The sequence below is a fragment of the Neodiprion fabricii genome, chromosome 2 (genome assembly GCF_021155785.1).
Source record: "Neodiprion fabricii isolate iyNeoFabr1 chromosome 2, iyNeoFabr1.1, whole genome shotgun sequence".
In the NCBI taxonomy this organism is placed as follows: domain Eukaryota; kingdom Metazoa; phylum Arthropoda; class Insecta; order Hymenoptera; family Diprionidae; genus Neodiprion; species Neodiprion fabricii.
Genome location: NC_060240.1, coordinates 12,363,002 through 12,386,602, shown reverse-complemented (window position 1 = coordinate 12,386,602; position 23,601 = coordinate 12,363,002). Strand labels below are relative to the sequence as shown.

Sequence of the window (23,601 nt, the reverse complement as noted above, 5' to 3'; positions counted from 1 at the left end):
CCAAAAATCATCCGAGTAACAAATCCACACGACCCTGCAGCTCTATGGATAAAGATTTGAGAAAACTTGCTTGGTCGGTTGGTATAAGATGGTGAAAGAAACAAGTGTTTTATAGATTCTAATATAAAATCAATATCTATACAGATATATAGCAAGAACTTCGGTACAATATCTAATCAGTTAAATGGTGAAAGGAAATTCTATTTCATTGGCCCGTTCGAGGGTAATAAAAAAAACCTACAATCACGCAGGTACTTTAGCCGAGTACTTAATCGGGCTAACTGAAAGTCTGAATGCGCGGTAAAATTCGAGAATTCAGATGCGTTCGACATCGCGAGTCGTTTTGATCCTACTATCTGAACATGGGCTAGCATACGCTGGCTTAAATACCGGGTTTGCGTAGGAAAACAATAACGGGGGTCGTGGCTAGAAGACAGACACAAACGTAAGGCGAGAGGGTGCCGGTCGTATTTGCTCTCGTCGCTATAGTCTGCCGACACCTTGTACAAACAAACACTAGATCTTTCTGGATGCGTGCGTGTACAGTGTATACATATGCAGATAGAGGTATGACGTACTACAATTCCAGGCAGGAGGTGCAGCGCCATCCGCCCGACGTGGGGTTGGCGTTCCTGACTCCGCGCCACATTCGGGCTCATTACGCATGCACCCCGAACGACGGGCAACGCGGTGACTGACTGACTGCCCGAAGCTCCTCCCGGGTTGACAATCCCCGCCTGCCGCAAGTCCGCTCACCCGGGGAGACTCTCTTCTGCAAACCCAACTTCGTATCCCTCGATCCCTTCCTCGATTCCCCCTCCTGCCCCCATAGGACAGCTCTTTTGCGTATTGGGTTATGTGATCTGCAAGCCCTGTTTGCATGCCCGTGGCTGTGTTTGCACATGGGTTAGAGCGTGAGCGCCAACCCCGATCGTTGTGTAGTTACTTTACCATAATCTCTCGACTAATATGCCTACTACGATTAGGGAGCGAGGGATGAGAGCGCATGGGGCATTCTAAGGTGAATAGACCAGCTTTTGACCATCGGGTGCCAATCGACAGGGAGTGCTCGTATCAATCCGTTTAAAAGAAACAACCTTTTTTGCTATCACGTCGGACTTTGGAGATATCGAAATTAATGTTTAATTAATGTAAACATGTCACCTACTCACTAATATTCTATAATTGTGCTCTGAAGAGGCGCATTTCTTAACACATTAATGTTTTAACTTCGAAATTGCTGCTCGTACAGCGCCATTTTCATGCAATTTACCCTCCCCTTCCGGTAATCGACCTACAATCCTTTCTGTTCGAAAACCCATAAGCAATAATTGAATTACGTCGGTGCAGATACAACTTTAACGATCCAAAAAGGAAGACAATGAACGATGTTTTCGAAAAGCTTGTGTACCCCTCGAAGGTTTATAGCACGATATTCTTACGATGTTTATCATGTTCCCCCGGTGTCAAAACATTAAGGCGCCATCAAATTATATGACAATTGTGGGAAAAAGAATTTCTCTACCCAAATTCGGCCATAGCAGTTGGAAATCCGATAGCGTTAATTCGGGACTACTTGTTACTCGTAGCACAATTCTGGTGATGTTCTCACCTCCTGGTTTGCTCAACGGATTGTACCATTCTTGTGATTGAAACATCAAGAAAAACCGACTGATCTAATATTTCACGCTATTCTCATTTCTTGTGAAAATAAAAATCTTGTCAGAAATATTCAATTTCGTAAATAATTAGAAAAATAATCAGAATAGCGAAAAGTTCTAAATAACTTTTTCCAGCTTATTGTTAATCGATTTTATTTAACGCGAGCATGTTTTGCGCGTTTTTTCATGCATGTTTTTCTTACACAAAGTATCTGTTTCTATGACGGTAGAGTGCGTCCGCAAATGCGTATGCACGGAGTACAGTAAAGACCACTTTTACGTCCTAGGAGTTAAAAGTGGTCTTTTCTATATTGCGCGCATGCGCTGTCGCAAACAAATCTGATATTACACGACCCTGCCCTCAATTTTGTGCTTTTCGACAAAACGCGCAACATATTCTTGCTGTGGAAATAATCGTGTGCAACAAGGAGGCAACGGTTTTATCGCTGCACGTTATTTGCAATATTCATCATCGGCTCACCTACGATTCATATTGCAAACTTAAAAGACCGAGTTTGTCTCCTCGTGACACGATGTGCTATTCTTACTCGTACTCGCGTCAGTGATCAAAAAACAAAAGCCGATGACGATTTCTTGGTCGTAGAATTCTGGCTTCTCTTCATCCAAGTTTCTAAACGTAAAATCGTACAGCGCAAACAAAGGCGTATACGTAGGAACTAAGCACATCTCATGACTGCAGTGTAACCGTGCTCAAGGTACACCATAACTTGTTTAGAAAGAAGGTTTAGAAAGTCCCGAGGGAGAGATTCGGTTCGAGCTTGACATCGAAATCCCGTGACGTATCTAATTGGAGCCACTTTAGCGGCAGGGCGGGCGGATTGGATAAGCCATAAGCCACCCGGACCCGCTGCAGGAGATCACCCCGGGGCTTACACAACTGCCGGGGAGAATCTCGTGCCTACCCACCAACCTAATTTGACTCGGGCGCCCGGCCCGCGTGTATCTGCGAGTGGATCCGGCGTAAATAATGCCGATTATCCCCCCGGCAATTGTTTTATCGACCGAGCACGCCGCTCAAGGGGCGACTGCTGCGAGTCCGCCTCCCTCCCTCGCAGGACATTGCGAGGATACGTGTGTGCGTCCTTGTCTCTGCTCGCTCCCGGGCGGAACCGGGAAAGGAGGAAAAATGAAGTAAATAGAAGGGGCCGGGCTTCCTTTAAGGACGCTGGGGAGGCCTTTTCCACTCCGCGCAAATCTCCTTCTTCACCGTCCGTTGCCCGGTAACAAGGGGTAATTCGATAACGGGAATTAGCGAGAATTGATTGTCGGACCTCGACGGGATTTAAGGATCATTCGCGCGGTTAATAAAACTTTCCGTTTTTCGAGCTCAGCACTTGAGCACAGCCCCGGTGTCACGGTACAGACGAAGCAAGCAAATTGGCTTTTTATAATTTTACTCTTCCCTGAGCAATGTGATCTCTTAAAACTACGAGAAATTGTCTAGTTTTCAATTGTCGTAGTGTGGTCACAAAGAAGACCTTCGAGAATGGGGATTTCCACGCCAACTCGATAAACGATTGACCGTAACATTTTTTAATTCCATGAAGGATATTTTCCACGTTAGTACGACCCCTGAAAAGCTTCAAGGAATTTTTTCAAATTTTTTAAGCCACTTGTCTTTACGCTGTAATTTTTTAAACCTATCTCAAAAATACCCAAATTGATTTTTATGAAACAAGTAAAAAACAATTGATTTCCGACATGTAACATTTTCACGCAAGATTCAGAGCGGAACCTCGTTTTTACCTATTTTTTATTTTTTTTCTCATTTTTACTATTTTATTGAACGTTTTTTTCTATTTCCATACCTGTTAGAAGTCTATTATAACACGTACGGCATATTCCACTTGATTACTGATATTTTAAATTGTTTCTCCAGTTCTACAAAAACGTGAGTGCGTTTCAGAGCTGAAGACACAATTTAAAAAACAAGTAATCAAATCGGAGATACGGTATGTATTGTAATAGAAACATGTAAAAAAAAAAAATGAGATCCCACCCTGAATCTTGCGTGAAAATGTTTCATTTCGGAAACCAAGTGGTTTTTTTTTCTTTCTTGTTTCATAAAAATCAATTTGGGTGTTTTTGAGATAGGTTTAAAAAATCATAGGGTAAAAACGAATGAAGTTTAGATTCTTTGAAGTTTACTACGTAAGCGTGATCGTGAATCTTATCATTTCTCAAAGTTGGAAGCGATTCTGTAGCAATGCCATAACATACCTTAATAAACCGAACAATTTATTCAATTATGTTCACACGATACTTTCGGCTGGATTTCTTGCTTGTGACGAACGAAATGGTCCATGTCAACTGAAACTAATTCACTTCTGGGAACACAAGAGCTTAACACAATCCAAAATAAGAATCTGGCGGAATTGACGTGCCAGTTGAACCTGTGCAATAACACTGCAGAAAGAGCTTATGTAGGCGCCATCTGTTGGAAAATATACCGAGTCAAGTTCTGCCGATAGGAATACCGTTCGTTTTCAACTGGCTATATTGTAATCTGCAGAACCAACAGATTTGATCGATTTTCACGGTTCCAAATTCAGTTGATCAAATATAACTGTTCTTCCCTTGAAAAAATTGTTGATGATACCGGAACACCGATCTCGGAAGACTTGATAAAGCCGAATTTCTTCCAGTTCCTTTCTTTCCACGGTGTACAAAATCTAATTATAAAGACCTAAAGCCCCGAGGGTGAGTAGTTAACTTTTTGTTGTTAGAGTGCTCGATTTCGGACGAATACCAGACAGCCGATCAGTCCGAGGAGTGTAGGACCATCCGCGGCACAGCGTGATTTTAAAAAAAGCATCATAGTGAACCGAGTTCACGCGGATACCCAGCCGCATCTGTGCTCACAATACATCATCATCTGTGAAATTAATGTTGAAATATGCTCAGCGTCAGTGATAAGGTACCTCGGGACTGAGCCAGGTAGGCCTCGGTGAGATATGTCTAAATACATAAACGTGACGGCTGATGGACGGGTGGCGGACCCTGAGGCCTGTCCGCGGGGGTCCGGAGCCTCGGGCCCGGCGTGATTCGGCCGCGGCACCCTGCTACGCGCCATGCATCAACACCCAAGATCCCATTATAGCTCATCAAAATAACAAACACGCCCTCCTCACTAAACCAACATTCTTTGTTCGCTTCAAATCCCAATATTCATCAAAATTACCTTGACACAGGGCAAATAGGCTGCTCGCTCGGGGGCCTGTCTCGGAATTTCATTCTCGCTATATATCCGCAAATCATAATTTTCACCCACCTGGAGAGTGTTTGATCAACTTGTTGAACATCCGCAATCACGACAGTCGAATAATAAATACCTATTGATAAAATACAAATCTTCTGTATTTCCCATCACTCCAAAAGATATTTCCAAAATACACCAAAAATTTCACGCATATTGAACACATGCTCACAATTTATGCTCAATTGAGTTGATCATCGTAAGCAATGGAAACCAAATTATGAAAATATGCAAACTGGTCGGATGAATTATACGCTGGCTTTGTAATATTTAAATATACCTCATTCTGCGATTCATTCTATTTCATTCTTAATCGACTTAGAGGGTTACCCTACTGTGGAATTTTCAGTTTTTTCACCCTTGTATGTACAGTTTCGATAATTAAGAATAATATGTAATAAGGTTTATGTCGATATTTAAAATATCTTTTGAGTCAAATCATTTAACATGAGGTAATTTTTTCACTCACGATACACTCTTTTGAAAAAAATCGTGTAATCGATGTCTTGAGTTGTAATCGATCAATCGACTTGAAATTTAGTACACACATTCTAAAGAATAGTATTTTTTGGCTCACGGATCATTTCATTGTTTCCATTTTTTGTACAATAATTATACTAATAATAATAAAACGTATCCCTTAGCAAAAAATATAAAAAAAATTGAGGAATGTTTTTTTTGTTATCAAACAGGAAAAAAGAGCTCCGTCAACCGAAAGCTAATACAATGTAATTAATAAGCATATTTTTTTGCGACAGACCATCGATACTTACAATATCATGTACACAGACCGACAGCGCAGAAAACTATCGAAAGGTTCGAAGATCTCTATCAAATTATATGTCTTTCCAATAAAAATGTTCAAACACACTCCTTAACGTGTACATGAGTTGATATAAAAAAATCATTGATATTGCACCAGGTTTTCCGAAATTAATTTCTAAAAATTAGCGTGTTTCGAAATCGGTCATGCAGCAGGGTAACCATTAAAACAACTAAATATGAATTTAACCGCTTGAATAGAGATCTCCATTCCTTCACATTTATGCAGTTCTGCTAAAACCATCAGCTCATTATCTGGTACTGCGACACCATATGGCTCCAAGCATGCTCATATATTGGATCCCAATAGGCATGGGACAGACGAATTCACCGTGAGGTATGAAAATAATGGTACGAATGTAAAAAAAATTAAGCGTCTTCGTGTTAGAGAAATTTACACCAATAGTTACGGTAGTAAAACCAGGTTTTTTGGCGGCTGCACGATACAGGTCCGGTGCGCCTGTTTGTAGGCAATTAAAATTATCGTCCTATAACCGTAACACCGGTTGCTTATGTGTAGGCGATTTCTAGTTTGTACCGTAAGCTACACTCTACTTATCGTTATCACGGTATTTATCATCGATTCTTGTTTGTATAATTACTTTCAGAATAACTCACGAAAACAAGTAAATCTAGTGTTATTTGGTCTATGCAAACTGACAAGTTCAACTGTGTCACCCTATTCACCAATCACCATTTGAATTTTAAATTCTTGAGAAAATAGCACACCACGATACGGGTGTGCAAAGTAGGTGATTTTCGCACGAGCGGAGTTTATCGTACGAGCACAGCGAGGGCGACAGAAGATCGAGTGTGGGTACACCTACACAGCGTACGAGTATCGTATACTATTTTTCCTATTAAGTTGCGCAAAGTTCGACCCATATAATTATTATAAAAGGTTGTGATGCATAGAGTGGTGGCGCAGGGGCGCATGGAAAGGGGGAGGGGGGGTAAGCCCCCCTGACCAAAAAAAAGTAAATTAAAAAAACTAATATAAATTTATTAGATTGAAAAAAAATTTCACTTCTACACGTTATATATTTACACGAACTTTGTACACTATTCATTTTTATCAGCGCTCACTTGACGGTGTTCTTTCGAAAAAGCGTATGCGAAGCGACTGATAACTTTCGCGTTCTTTGAAAACATACAGAACGTAGAACGCACGTTTCGACAGGTCTATCAAAGAAGACAAATACGGCGGGATGTAAACAAACCGACGCTCGAGCCAGCGGCCTTCGCGCAACGAATGTGTGTACTACATTCCCGCACGCTCTTCTCAGCGTATGGGAAAGTGCCACTTTGCGAATGCAAATGAGTGCGCAAAATCGAAGTTTGCGCACGATAATAGGAAAACATTTGTTTTCAATTTGTTTTCAATTTTTTTTTTTTTTTTTTTTTCAAGTGAGTGCTGTCTTTGCAAACTTTCCAATTTTCCTACACTTTGAAATTTATACATAAGGATATTTATTCAAGTGAAAATTACACAAAGGAGAGTTTTATTTGTAGATTTTCACGAAATTGAGTTTTATACATAATTTAATTGATTTTTGTGCAGTCTATACATATTGCGAATATTGAACGCCAGATCTTAAGGAATGAGAAGAGATAAAGGGGTCAAATGAGAATTATCTTTTCTTTTCTCAGTTTTTTTCGACGTCGCTTTCTGGTAATTATGAATGTTTGGAGGAAAAACAATTTTGAGATCATGAACCAAGTGTAGCTCAGATGTCGTGTATTTTGATATATGACTGTGTTGAAATTTGTATTCTTCCTCACATCTAGACTTTCACGCGTTTATTACGCTCGTTACATCAGTTTGCTCTAAGGCCAGTATATATTAGCAAAATATTTCAAACACAGATACATACACTGTCTAAGACTCGCACACTCGTCATGCGCGCATAGAAGCAATATACAATATTATTATCATATTATAATAATCATAAAATGTATTATTAAATAATGTAAATTACTATTAACGATAATGTATGTGGGTATTATTATTATCATATACCGTTAAAATTTCGACTTGTATGAATGAAAATACTCCTTGAACAATTTGACGCGATTATATTAATTATTTTTATACGTTATCATATGACTATCATAAACTATGAGAAAGGCACTCCGCGTGTAGAAGAACACAATATGTTGTTTGTCATACGTATTTCCAACGTAGTTTAATTGCTAATCTACTAATATTATTAACAGAAGTGATAATAATAGTAACAATAGTAATATTTATTTGTAAGGCATAAAACCAAATTCAAGTTTGGTTCAAGAGAGTTTTAAGTCCTTATATTTTCCACCTCTCCTTGTCACTTATAGTGTGATAATTAAAAGGCACTTTAATCAGTTTTTATGCGAATTGTAAACAGTCAATAAACTACTGATGCTATACTCTCGTATTTCTTTTCACCTTGTTAGCCGGCATTGGGATATTTCGAAATAAAAAAAAGGGGAGGTATAATTTGAGATTCTTCGCATAAATATTCTTTGATTGACTAATCAATCATGAGCTCAAAGTGCACAGCTCCCATTCCAGAAACACGATCATGTTTTATGTTGCGAGCCCACGCCTTGCACTCAACATTTATTAAAATTCCAGCTGTAAATACAAAGAAAAAAAAATTAATGGAATGTTGTTCGTACGTGCCGGGTTATTTTATGAAAATTTGGACCAATTTACCATGGTGTAATTGGTCAAAATCCACCAGCATTTATGCAATTTAAGATAAATACCAAGATCCGCCTACATTTCAACAACTGAAAGTACAGTTTACCGGTAGATATTTCTCACAGCGGTCCAGATTGACAGACTCCTTATTTCGTCCAATCGTGACCAATGAAGCAATTTCGAACGGTAAAATTTACTCCAAATTGTACGAACGCAGACTAATTTATCCTATTATAAACATTTCCACGAAACGACCCGATGTAAAATTGCTAAATTTATACTCACTTCGAGGTCTTTCGAAGTGGATGGCAACCAGAGGGCTGAGGTATCCTTCGGAATTCTCAAAAGGATAAAAGTAACCCGGAAATCCACGTCTCGGTAGAACTTTAACCGGGCCAATATTCTCCATGTCGGCGGGATTTTCACCTTCGCAGCTTACCCAAATTGTATTCAATTCGAGTGCATTTTTCTTTTCCAAGTCAACTATATGTTCTTTTAGGTCACGTGGCATTTTCTCAGGCAGTGATTTAGTGTCGTTGTAATAATCCGGCCTCCATCCGTAAATCTGGAACGGATATTGAATTCTGTAAAATTATGAACAAGTTTCAGCAGCTGGCTTTTAATTTGTCGATCACAAAGCCGCCAATATTGACCTTGTTCAGCTTCAAGAAAACACACGGAGCCGATTTGTGGTAGTTGTAATTGTTCTCCTTCGTGCAGGGGTCCCAATTTTTTATATCAACGTCGCATACTTGCCCCGGTGACGGAAGTTGATCAAAATCGCAGTTGTGGATATTGGCACCTCTACCGGGAGTCAAACCAGGCTTCCTGTAAACTGAGGTAAGCATCCGTTACACTAATTCGTCTTTAAGGACGTGCCTATAGTCAGTTCTTACCGATTGCATTAAATGTTTTTCATTTTGGTCATCATCAGAGACTATGCATCGCAATGCGAAACAGGGTATGCGAGCTGTACTCTACATATATGCAATTCTGAACAGGAACACACTAAATACAAAAATAAAGAAATACCATGAAAAATAAGAAATCACGATCACGGTCTGTACTTTTCATGCCGTATTTTTATTTTTACTTAAAGTCGAAATATATCAGTATGTTCTTGTTCAGAAATGCACAAAGAATTCGGCTATTATGTCCTTTTTTTGCATTGTGACGTATAGCCTCTAATATTAACAAAAATAGCACTTTTTAACTCTCACATTATCACTTCAAACTTTCGGAAAATACAGAATTTATGTTCTCGGTCCTGTCGTCACTGAGAATAGATCGGTAATTCTATGAAATATACTAGACATATAATTTTCAATTGTATAGGTATACAGTACCTCACATCAAAATGAGGAAAATTCAGGTGCGAGTACGTGAGTATGCCCATTAATTTTCTAAACTTTTTCTCATTAATACACAAGCGTGATGATAAATCCTATCATGATCCAGAATTTGAAAAAATTTCATTGCATAGGAGACGAAAAAAGTATATAATACGATCATATGATCTTGAAGGTAAAACAGGAGGATCCAATACATCTCTTTAAATTCGACTATCCATTTTTTCATTTCATGTAAGAACCTTGAACAAATAACATTTGCGACATACTCGTCATAAAATATGACGTATCGTAAATTTTCTAAGATATAAAAAAACAGGTGGAGATGGCAACAGATTAAATGAAAACCAGTATTTCAAACCGGTTAGATCAAACAACGTAATTCAGTCGTTCTTCTAATGTTTCAACCAACAAAACCAGAAAACAAACAAGTCTGCGTTGTTGGAAGAAACACGTAACACATGATAAGTAAAACGAAACCCTCTTTGAAGATATAAGACAAAAATACAAGTGAGTAATTTTGTTGACCTCGACGAGCCAGCCTAAGAACTTTCCGCTCGGATCCGTTCAAACTCATAAAACATTAACAAATTTAATATTCCATTTTTTTGTTTGATTTTGTCATTTCAATATGAGACGCGTCTCTCTAGACCTTAAAACGTTGTAATCTAGTGACAACTCAACTTTCTAGTTTTGCGGTGAGTCTAACAATTTCCCTTATTCACTTTCTTCTGATTGTGAGAAAAGGAAGAGCGAGGAGTTGACAGGAAGAAAAAACGTTACGCCTGTTGGGATAATGAATAATGAATAAACACTAAAGCAGATGATTTCGATGTCTTACCTTCCAAAAATTGTTCCAACGAGTCCACCCAGTGAGCATAATTGCTGCGATCCGTTCCCTTGTACCATATCAACGTACTTTCAACGTTCTCACTTGGTGGCATTGGTCTGAAGCCTAGGCCTGAAATATAGGAAAAATGTAGTGTTTCACCGACACATATATATTAGTTATAAGGATGATTGATAATCAGAGGAAGGAAAAAAAAAAAAAACTGTTTTGATTTTTCCTTTTTTTCCTTAAGGAAAAATTATTGTACTACTGACACCAAAAAGATCACAAGTTCAGCTTTTATTTTGAAAACGAAAATAGGTATCTACCGGGTCTGAACATGGAAACAAGTCATCTCAGCGCCTACACATAGGCAACCCAAGTTACAATTTGCCATCTCAAGATCGAAAATGTAACGCCCGGTTGCCTATCTGCAGGCGCTGAGGTACCTCGTTTCCACTTTCCGCCCGATGTAGGTATGGGAATTTTTACTGATCCCTTCACCTTAGGGATTCAATCGTGGTATTAATTATGTTATGATTAAATTATGATACCTAAACTTTCGCAATATTTATTCAGATGTAATCTCACGCTGGTGAATTTACATTATTATGATAACGAATGAATCGTTTGTACATTATTTAATTAATGTGATAAAGGATGATTATCAAAGCGGCGTTTTACAGTCTCTAATTGCTGTGCGAGCAACAAGCTTTGGTAAATTACATCTGTGTGTGCAATTGACCATGAAATCTTGTCGCCAACGTTACGAACGAGACTTTTACACATTCCGATAGTCAAGCTTCATTCAAATTCATTGCGATTATTTAATGTAACAATCTTTCTTTAATAACGTAATTTGCTTCAACATCTAAAATGTGGGCATACGCCTCCCGAGGGCAGAATATTGGTCGCGCTAACCGTGTCGTATTTAATTTTAAAAGTCGTTTTTAACTCACATTTCACTCTTTAGTGATGCAATGTAGCAAAATAAAAGAGTAATCGTTTGCACAAAGTTATCTGTTCAGTCATGTTCAATTTAGCTAAAAGCGAAGCTTAAGCGATCAGCTTTATTATCCAGCGCAAAGCCATTTTGTGAGAACCATGTTCACAGTTTGGTTGTCATAAGTCTCTACAGCGTGTAAATTTTGGAATAAATATTTCTGTTGATTTAGTTTACATGTTTACATAATGTTTATAGGCACAAGAACCGCTGATAAGATATCGGATTTGTGTGAGATGTTTCAAAATGTTTTGAAATGTTTCGAAACGTTGTTACTATAGTTTGAATGGTAATATGCCGGGATCGATGTCAATTTTTGCGTTCATGTTGAAAATATCTGAAAAGCTTTTGATGCTGCATGGCGATACTAGCTTACCTGGATTTGTGCCAATTATGGATCTATCCAACTGCCATGTCGGTATTCTCGGGTCCAAGGTTTGAAAGAAGACCCAAAAGCAGATCGCAACCAGAGCAGCAAGAACACCATAGAATATCAAATAGAAGAGACCAATCTTTCCTGAAATGAATCAGCCAAATCATCAGTTTTACCGTCAAAAGTTATGCGCTAGAAAAGTTGCATTGACAATTCGAAAAGTTCGTGTAAGGTCCCAAAACCTTTCCCAGATGTTATGGGACCTGACGTAATTTCGCAAGAGTACAGAAAACTTCGAAATTTGACGCACATTGCATTCAAAAAAATGTCGCAAAATTGAAAATTTCCCAAAGTTTGCAAGACTTTGTAGGACCTCAAGTCACCGCATAAGTTTTCGGAGGGTTGTTCTCCTAATGATAACCACATGAAAGTCTAATTCCTTAGACTTTAAGAACTTTAACGAATTGTTTGAAACTCCTTGGAAGTTCAAGGGATATCACGGAGTACTTAATAACATTTAATAAGAGTTTGCCAAAATTTCACAGTATTTTATAATATTTCATACATGACTTCACGGGACTTGACGATATTTCACAAAACTTCGGGATTTACAAAATGTCACTCGAAACTCAAAGGATTTCGCAGGACTTCAAGCACCCGTATTACACAGCCGACTATACGAGACGGATGCAACTAGCAAGGAAGGTATCCAGGGTTGATTTCTCGGATTTGATTTCTTTTGTAATATGTCATAATAGATTAAAAACTAAGCGATACGTATTTTTTTATCTGCCATTAAACACTTTAAAGGGGTGAAACCACCCTCCAAAATAAAACATGCCAAGGGTCGCTTTGGCAGTTTCACCCACAGAACATAATATTTTTTATCCAATCCAACTGGAAAAATTTTCTCTAGTACAAAAAAAAAAAATAAAACTGCCAAATCACCGCTTGACATGTCTCACTTTGGCGGGTGGTTTCACCCCGTTAAAAGTGTTTAATGGCAGATAAAAAAAAACACGTGTCGCTTAGTTTTTAGTCTACTACAACATATTACAAAAGAAATGAAATCGGTGAGATCGACCTCGGATACCTTCCATGTAAGTGCAAAAATACACTGAATAAATATCGACCAATCGAAAAACTGCAGATTCCAGTTCAGAAGTACGATGCTACCGAATTTCACAACACCCTGTACATCTTCCGTTGAATGGTAATTGTTGAACTTCCCTTCATAGAAACGTGTACATCGAGGTCAATTGGTTGTAAATTGAAGGATTACCGTATTACGCAACTTGGGACCTGTCCACAGACCACGGAATATAACGCATGCTTCATACACCGACGTGTAAGAGGCTTGTGTAGAACAATGTAGAAAAGGCAGAGCGACCCACGCAACAGAGGGACTCTAAATTTCTGATCTCACCTACACCGCGAAGCTGAAGAGCGTCACACTCTGAACACTGTTCGCAGTGATGACCATAGATATAATATAAGTGTTATACCTGTAGCTTTGACAATACTAGAACGGAACGAAAGATACCCGGTTGGGTTAATTGTTAAGCCCGAAGCCTCGGCGATGCAAAATCTGGAAAAATCCAGCCGGTTTAAAGAGCTGCGCAAATCCAACTGCGGGGAATTAGAGTTAGATACAGATATAGGCCGAATACCAAGCGGTGTTTTTTCCTTCCTTATTATTTTACTTTTTTGTAATTGATAACTTTAGTCCAGTTTCTATCGCTGACAATAAGTGAAGTTTGGAAAGTAATCTGTGATTCTGTCAATTCTAATTATACTATTACAAATCAACTCACACGTATAGTGAAATGTTACAATTGGGTACCGTATATCTCCATGAAAAAAAATTATGACTAATTTGTAGAATACTAGAGGAATTATACACGATAAAAGAAATCTAAATTATTTTGCAACATCTCCATCGATTTATTTTATAAACTTTGAGTGAAACTCGTCATTTTTCTATATTTTTTTGTACAACCGTCGTTTTTAATTTTTCGTTTTGACTTTACATAGATCGAAAGATTGAGACTGCATGTACAGTAGCGAAGTTTTTTTATTTTTTAGGTATAATGATTGTTTTACTGTCAGAAATAAATTCAAAATCGCGAACAAGAAAAAATACCGATTTATAAAATCAATCAATTGTTATTGTCGATCAATTACGATGTGATCTGTGATCTACGATAGTCATTGTTACTTCCTCTGGCTTATAACGATGGAAAACAGAAGCGGCGGAAGATTTTCAAATTTTTAATTCAACTCTTAAATACGAGTAACTTTCATTGACTAGCGTTAAATTGATCAGAAATTCCATTGCAATAATCGAAAGCAGTTACAAGGAAGATAATTTCCAGTAGATTTCGAATAGCCTGATTTTTCCTCGCACTGACCTTGTTTCTTTCTTCCTGTGAGTTACGAACTTTTTGTTCGTGCTCGATATACGCTATTCTGCCACCTGGTATACAGGTATACATGTGTAACATGCCTTGATAGTGGGCGCACAACACAATAAAAAAAAACACCGCACCCTCTGATTATTTACTGCGGGAAGCGACACGCCTAGCACGCTTTATAGTCTTCCCAACGGTTTCTATTGATGCTCTGATGCATTTATACTCAGCTTATATCGTATTGAAGTTAGTAACGTTATCGTAACGATGCATGCCGAAGAAAAACCGTTATTTCGCAATTTTGGAATTGCTTGGAATTCAATAAATCGTAATAAAACAAAACACACTCGTATTTCGAAATCTTAGTTCCTTCGATATCATTGTAAAATTAAGAAAACAGTGGTTTTTTCCCCAATGTTTTGTTAGGTTAACGTCACTAACTTCAACCTCGTTAGCTTGTACAATTTGTACATTCGTTAGAGGCGCGAGAAATGCAATCTTCGTGGAAAGTGACGTTATATTGAAAATCAGCTTCACCATCCTCCGGATCTCAAGTCACCAAATTTTTTTTATCTTTGTTATTTTTTTAAACTACGCGCAAGTACCTCCGCTAATAATTTCCAAGAGTTTTTCAGGTTCAGTTTCGGAGTTTTCAACAAACAAAACGCGGCATGTTTTGAGTTTAAGACTTTTTAATCGATATCTTGAAATTAAAACATCGTGTTGATTTTTATTGAATCTAACTTGAGGTAAAAAAAATTAAAAATTTTCAATCACGCATAGAGAAATGTCAATATTTTGAAAAGTTCAACATTCTTAAATTTCTTAATTTTTTTTTTAGGGTCTACTTGAACAAGCAAAAAATGTGAAACTCTTACTTAAGAGATACATTTTGCAGGGAGTAAAAACGTCATGATTTCTTGTTGAGAATTTCAGCTGATGAATGTTGTATCGTTTTTTTCATATTTTTCATTCAGTACGGTACAGCTTTTCGACTGGTGACCAGATTCAATTCTATTTCATCAAAATTGGGATTGCTGGAAACTCCGAAACCCAGACAAAGAAAAAAAATCAAATGTGTGAGGTCTGGAAGGTAGTCGAGTTGAGCTAGACCCCCTTCGTATATAATGTAATATTCCGGGGTGAAAATATCAGTCTTAACAGTGGGTTAAAAACAAAAATAAATATTGCTACACTTCATGTGGGCGAGGTTAGAGAAATACGAAACCACAAATCGCGTTCAATTGTTCGTTTTAGACGAATTTAAAAAACATCCAAGCATGGAATACGTTGCGCAAGCTGTTGAACATCCATTACGTAATATTAGGTCAATGTAGATAAACATACGGGAGGAAAAGCCACTTTATTAATTAAATGTGAACAGTAGAAAAAAGTCCAGTATATCCAACGCCGAATTGCAGTGCTATGAATATTTTTTTGTATTCGCTCTGAGAATAGCTGCAGGTTGCGCATAATGGTTACGGGAATGAAACGAGTCCTACAGGAAACTGAAGGGCGTTGGATATCGCTTGCAAAGCCTAAGGCAAGCCGGAATACCGTATTTTTTATTCGTCGAGTGAAAAATATATGGTATGTATACATAATTACATATACATACACTTAATCTCATTTGACACCAACATATACTTTGCTCCGAACACGCCGATGTCACGTTTAAATTAGTTAACCCCAATCTATCGTCGTTGGTCAATTTTTTAAGAAAGATTTGAGTCGATTGAATTTTAACTTAATCTTTGAACACTTTTCACATGGTTCATTTCTCTAAGAACCTTTATGAATTGATAGTTTTCTCGAGATATTACTAAAATTTCTGAATTAAACGGGAAATGTGTTTTTGAATTCTTTTACCGTGTTTCTGAATATTTTGTTCGGAAAAAACTTAATGCATACTATATATGTTTCTACTACAGGAGTGCGTTATAAAAAAAATTAATAATCAATAAATTGTTTCCTAAAGAAGGTGTTATTTTATTCATATTTTTAAATTTCGTAACTTTATCGTGTTTAAGAAAAGCGTTCGAAATTACTGGAAAAAAATTTTTCACTATGGGCAACGCCTGCACATAGATTTTGCGCTATACATTCTCGAAAACCGTTACATGGAACGTCCTAACAAATTCAGTTTCATAATAAGTTTGAAAAGTTAATGGTGCCGTGAAAACAACGGGACATAACTAAACGCAAGAAATTCTCTGTTTTCAATTATTGAAAGTTATTTAATGGAAAAGCGTGCATCGCTACTCAAGCAACACATCTTTTTTGATAAATTTGTAAAAATTTTATCATTTCAGTGGCACAATTGATTTTTTAAATTGAATTGGATTACAATTACTATTTGCTTTATGTTATCTGAATAGAAGGAAGAAAAAGAATATACCAGAAATATAGAAGAAATTAAACATGTTTGCCGAAAACTTAGCGTCTGCAGTTCCTATACTAGAAAAATACTTCACCCTACTTTCGAATAAATATCTGCAAGATTCTGATAAATTCAGTATCAACTCTGATCATTTATGATTTTATTTTCATTATTTACATGACATTGGATTCCCATTTTTACATAAAATTTGCAGATATTTTCCGGAGCAATATATCGGAATCAAAACAGAACTCTGCGTGATATTATGGAACAAGTTACATATAAGACAGACAAAAGTTGCTGTTTTACCGAAATTTTCGTAGAACCCGTCCATTAATACTTGAAAACTATTTCTAAAATTTCCACCAAATATCAGTGATAGCATTTTAGATAACGTGCAGAATAATCAGAGTTTATAAAATTTTTTGGAATTTCATCAGATTAAATAAAATCTTTGAGAATTTCGGAAAGGAGAAAACTGTCAGAAGTATAGGTAAAATGTTTCTCCTACGATTACATAAAATGGCACTATTTTAGTGCAATTCAGTTACAGTTGGTACGACTGGTAATGCCCTTGCCTGCCGCTCAACCAGTAAAACAGGCAGGTTTGTATGGCTATGGTGTAGAATACGCGGCAGTGATATTGGTGAGCAATGCGGTTACACCCATGTCTCAGGTTGCATTCACAGCAAGTTGAGCCTGAGAAAGTTACCCGCGCAAATAAGAATAGCTGAGAAATATCGTAAGACACAGAAGCTAAAAGGGTGCCAAAATGGTAAATCAGGCTCACTTACCCCAGCTGCTGGCCGTCCTGCCCATAACTGCGCCTGTTGTTCGATTATACAAAAATGTTTTGATCGACTGGCCGGTCGAGAGACTCGGCGGCCTTTCGTAAAGATTCGTCGACTCGGTATTAACATGTTTTGTGTCTTTCATAGTCATTTTTTACTCGATGACTCTTCACCTCGGCGCGGTTTGAGATTATTACTAGTACCGTTCTTACCTACCGATGTATAACAACTTATTTACGAATTCCAAACAATTGATACGCTCGCGTCCCGTACGTCGCCCGTCTCTACGACAACTGACGATCACACCAAAAATGAACTCTGACTGGCACGACGGTTACTCGCTAGGCTCACTGGCTACGCCGTTCTAACAGTGCCGTATTCGCCCACCGAAAACGTTACGCTGTGCCGTGTGCGCTGGGCTTGGAATTACAGGGGCGTGACAAGGCTGGGACAACGGGGGTAATGCCTTGGGGCCCCCGAGACAGGGGTAAAAAATGAAGTCGTAATGAGTGTTGCCAACACGGACTATGATTATGGAATCTCGTATCATATATTGATATAGCGTACCACGTACTGCGGTACATGTTCACTTGGGGACAATTAATCTGAGACGGCTAATTTTTTACATTAGACAGTTATGTTGGTAACACAGAGAAACCTACAGCGCCATAGTGGGCCGAGCGCGAAACTAACTCAATCTATATAAACAACATAACCTATGACCGTCGAATCTAACCTTAGAATTGACGTGTCAATCCAACAAGTCATCATCCCCGCGGTAATCTAAGCATAATCTAAGGCATTGTCACCAAGTGTACCACACTACGTAGGTGTATTATAATTTGGTCATTTGACAATCAATCCTACATTTTGTACCATGATTTTGATGTTTAGAAACGGTATTTAGATTTTTTTCAGAATATTTTTTATTCACAAGAATTTACAACCCTGATTCCATAATACTATCGAAAGATGTTTGCAACGCTGATCGTAACATTTCGTTCGGTTTCATAATCGTGATGTTTCGCTCTTTTGTTTTCGTATCGTAATTTCAGATGCATTCCGCAAGGTTTGGTTATTAGTTTATCATCAGATGCCAGCATATCATTTTAGCCAATCTAACAGCTTGTTAGCGTGCTCCTAATATTTTCCATTTCAAATGCTTATTTGAATTTAATATTGTCACTGTATTAATAGTTATATCGAGTGTGTAGTCCAAAATGTAAGATATCTTCTTTGGATAAATGGTAATTACAGTCTTTACAATGAATAGAATTCATAAATCTTACTGTTCTGTTGGGAACAAATTTATGAACTGAGGGACTGGAAACTCCATAAAAATATGTTTCATTATTTACCCCGGAGGCCGAATTTGCGTTCTTGCCCTGGGACTCCTAAATTCCTAGTTACACCCCTGTCTAAAAATGTTCAAATACTGTTCGTCGCCAAGGCGCCACTCGGGTTTCCGAAATTTCGATACGTATCCAAGGTGAATGAAATTCTTAGAAATTTTTTAGAATCTTATTGAAAAATTTCTCGGAAATTAATATGTTTTTGGATCCATCTGAGGAAAACTTTTCCAAATATTATTTCTGCCTAAAAGTTTAAATTATTCTGATAGTGTGTGAGAGATTTCAAGAAATTGTAAAGATTCTTCGAAAAGAACTCGCATTCTTTCGCAATTTCATTATATCTATTAAAAATTTGAAAGGTTTAAAAATAGTTGTCTTTTTGATCATTTCCGACCAAGTCGAGTTGAAGGTGAAAATCGGAATAATTTTTATAGAAAACTCATATATTTTCAGAACTTCTTTTTGTACTACAATTATGAAAAAAAATCGAGTTCTGGTCCTTCTGCGTATTTTTCACGGTGCTGTCTCGAGTAAAATTGGGATCGATTTCTGAATGAAGATTTTTAGGAAACAGTTGAAATTAATTTTTCAGGTACAGCTGCAGAAATGTGTATAAATTTGTCAAAGAATAAAAGACTATTTTAAATGAACCTATAAGGATGAAAACATGTCAGACGATGTCAATATGCCTACATCAACGTTTTTATAAATATACCGTCATTCATTTTCTACGTTGAAATTGAGATATATAAAATCGTAGAAATGTCGGAAAGTTTCTCAAACTAATTTTCGCATCGGATAACATCAACAACGCAAACAATTCAAACATACACTAAAAACAAATCTATTCCATCCAATTATTACACCACGATAAACATCACAAAACATGTTTCAGATCTCTGTAATTTAACTTTGTTACATTCATTTCACGAATTAATGCTTCTCGACTAAAATTCGAAATCCTGAGCCTCTGGATATTCGATGCCGCGGGCCCCGTTCTTCTAAGCGCGGCACTGCTTCTATTGGCAGTCACTTCTCGCCTTCTTTCGGTCATTTGCCTCATCGATGCTTCTAAGCCTAGGCTTCTGTTGATATCCTCTCCTTTCCATCTTTCATGTCACATAGTATACAGCATGTGTTTACATTCTGCTAACTGTGTCAGTATTTCACCAGTTGTTTCTTCCAGAACCGGGAGTCTGGCGCTAATTTTTCGAAATTCGATCAAAGTACGCTGTAATTTAATATTTCATACTCACTTCACTGATGTTGCGTGATTAATTTTGAAACGTTCCGATTCACGGAGTTTCTTAGAATTTCTAAGCGAATTTTTAAAGAAAACTTGGGGAAATTTTATAGCGTATTAAGTACAAAAAAAAAAAATCTACTACAGAAGGATTGGTACATCTTTGTACAATATCTCTGTTAAATTTGATTCTTTCAAGATTCTAAAGTGATACATTTTCAACTAAATATTCTGTGGCTATTATCTTTCATGTTGAAGTACCATATTTTGAAATCATTTATTGAAGAAATATATTCCGCTTGATTTCACGAAAATTAAAATGCTTTTGAATAACATTTATATCGTTTTCAACCGGAAAATTTTTCATAATTAACGCGGAGCGGGGTGATTGATCGAGTTTAATCCACTACTTAGAATTTGACCGGTGAAAATGGTGAGGATAAACCAGCCTTTGAAGTGAAACCAGACTAAAGCAGTTCCAACGGACGGGAAAGACGCTGTAGACTTCCTCAATTAGATTCTAAGAGATCCTTTTATACAATTCAGACATCTAGATTGCATTTGCGAATGTCATCGTTGAGTTATGTTTAAAAGTATTATTCAAATCAAAACAACATTTTTTTTAAAGCTTTTCATAATTTCCCAGCATTATGCGATATCATATATCATTAATGCAATTATCGAAATTGATAACGGAAAGCGTTGTTCTAGTTTTTCTGCAACAATCCCCCAGAAAAATGTATTACAAATAGTATTCTTTTGGTCAAGTTTAATTACATTCGGTTTATTTGACTGTCCGGATTTTGTAACAAGGACAAATATTTAAGAACCTGTAGCTTGATTTTCGATTGTCGTAATGAAAAGAGCTACTCCTGCTTTTCCATAATATTGCCAAAGAGAGAACATACTGCAAATATTCTTTTAATCTAGTATAATTATGTTCGACATTTCTGACTGGTTTTTTTGCGTTTGAGAACTGTGGTATACGCATGATATTAAGGGCTAAGGTCACACGCCTTAAACTTTGTAAATAACACTTGTACGGCCGTGATACTTTAGCAAGATTCATATGATACGGTTACACGAGGCCTGCCATTCTGTCATGAGTCACTATGCGACGTTCTTCTGAATTAGCTACATCCTGTCGTCATCTCACGTCACATATTATAGTTTCAGTGTCACGTTTAAAGGGAAGTGTTAAGCCTTACCAGACTGAGGATTTCGTAAAATTTATGTAAAGATATTTTTATAATAATTTCTAGCACTCAAAAGCAGTTCGAATTCTATAACACTTAGAAGATGCGTACATCCAACCTTAAAAGCTGTTTATTGAATGTAACCGCAGATTTGGAAGGCGCCATCTGCCGGGAGAAAATTAATTCCACCCAAAAACGGTCCTTGTCAATCGACCAAATATTTTTCATACCCATTTATTTGCAGGGATGATCCAGGGGCAGTAATCAGACTAAGTGAGTCTACGAGGGCTTGCGCAAAATTTTTTACACTCGGATATTCTGCGAAACTAACCTAAAATGATTGGCTGTTTCTTAGCCGCCATATTGTTTATTGCTTGCCAAATTTCCAAAAACGACCTGAACGTTTTACACCGACTATCTATCTATTTAATTATTAATAATGAATATTAGACGATGCGATGAAAGAAAAAATATTGTATTTGCAACAGCGTATATTTTTAATTCGAATCACGGAACGGTCAGTAACAAAAATTTACGCCAACGTGTGAGATTCTTTTTTTTTTTCTTCTTGTCTAATGCGTAAAAACTTTCAGTAAAATTATAATAATAAATTGTTATAATATGTAATAATACTATAAACATTTCGTGCAAAATACCTTTGGATACTTTAATTAAGCCTTTTTTAATCTAGTATATTACATCTATTTGGATATATATCTATATATATTATATTTATGTATGTATACATACACAAATATCATTTACTTTTAAAAACAAATGTATTCCATCTAATGCGTTTTAGCCATCTACGTCATTTGCATCTCACAGTCATAGTATTATGTGAATTTCTATATAATATATTGTGTATATATAATATGTATATATATATATATATACACACACAATATATATATATATATATATATATATATATATATATATAATAAACATCCACATAGATATATACATACGTATACATACGTATAGGGTGGTCCCTGTTTAAGATGTTGACGAATTTTATCCATTCCACACCGTCCCCAAATCGCATCCAAATAATTAAAAAAAAAAATCTCCCTAAGACTGTAGCTTTCTTTCTTAACTGTAAACGCTCCCGCAAAGAGCGCGAACCACGCCACTTGAAGTATATGTGCATACATTTTAACTCTACGTTCGGTATATATTTTGTCACGTCACTACTGTTCTGTAAAAAATTGATAATTATGAGAAATTAATTGGGATCCCGCTATTGTTTGGTGAAAAATATAACCATCGTCTATAGGGAATTTTGTACAACCACTGTGTACAGCTGATACAGAATGCCCCATATTAATGACGCTCCATATTATCACCAAATTACCAAATATTATTAATTTCGCACAATTGCAAATTTCATTGCAAAACAGTAGTCACGTGAAAAAATACATACCGCAAGTAGAGTAAAAACGTATGTATCTCAAATGACTTGAGTTCGCGGCTCTCTGCGTGACGGGCATGGAGTTGAGATAGAAGGCTGAAGTTTCAAGATTTTTTTCAAATTATTTCAAGTCGATTTGGAGGGCGGCTCGGACCAAATTCGTCAATAACCCGAATAAGGACAACGCTAATATACATACGTGCTTATATATAGTTATATATTATGGATTATTCGACGGGAAAAACAGTTTTAGAAACCGTATGAAAAAAAATATCATTCAAACGATTTTCTTTAGAACAAATTCTACGTGTGTGTTAATTAATTATCATCATTATTATTAGCATCGTTATTATTTTTGTTGTTGTTGTTGTTGTTGTTGTTGTTGTTGTTGTTGTTGTTGTTGTTATTATTATCAACGCGTTAAAGGTAAACATAATCAATTATACAGCAATTATAAGACACATAACTGTATATATACAGTGGAACAATCATTTAATTGTTCACCCGAATCTCGTCGGTGATGCCAAAGAAACTTATTATTAGGATTATTGTTATTGTTGTTGTCGTTGTTGTTGTTGTTATTGGCATTATTATTTCCGTTCGTGTTCGTGTAGTTCCTGTAAATTTCAACGGTTCGTTTGAAACTATTGTTATTATACTTCTATTATAGATTTCTACATCCACACAATATACACGTATATTGTCCGTATATTGCGATACGTATTGTATATTTATTGCTACAGTTTTTTTAAGTATGCGAATCATCCTAAGGGCATGCAGCTAACGTCAATATGTTAAACATCTAAGGTACGACGGT

General features: G+C 36.9%; 1 protein-coding gene across 1 annotated transcript; it reads right to left on the bottom strand.

The window, feature by feature from the left end:
• Positions 1-7,245: 7,245 nt before the first annotated feature.
• Positions 7,246-17,929, bottom strand: LOC124175215 (sodium/potassium-transporting ATPase subunit beta-2-like). Its single transcript, XM_046555234.1, has 6 exons — positions 17,583-17,929; positions 12,001-12,141; positions 10,634-10,753; positions 9,097-9,278; positions 8,729-9,008; positions 7,246-8,374 (listed from the first exon to the last, which is right to left on the bottom strand). Exons 1-6 carry the CDS (start codon positions 17,728-17,730, stop codon positions 8,271-8,273), a joined length of 975 nt encoding a protein of 324 aa, XP_046411190.1. The 5' UTR covers positions 17,731-17,929; the 3' UTR covers positions 7,246-8,270.
• Positions 17,930-23,601: the final 5,672 nt, after the last annotated feature.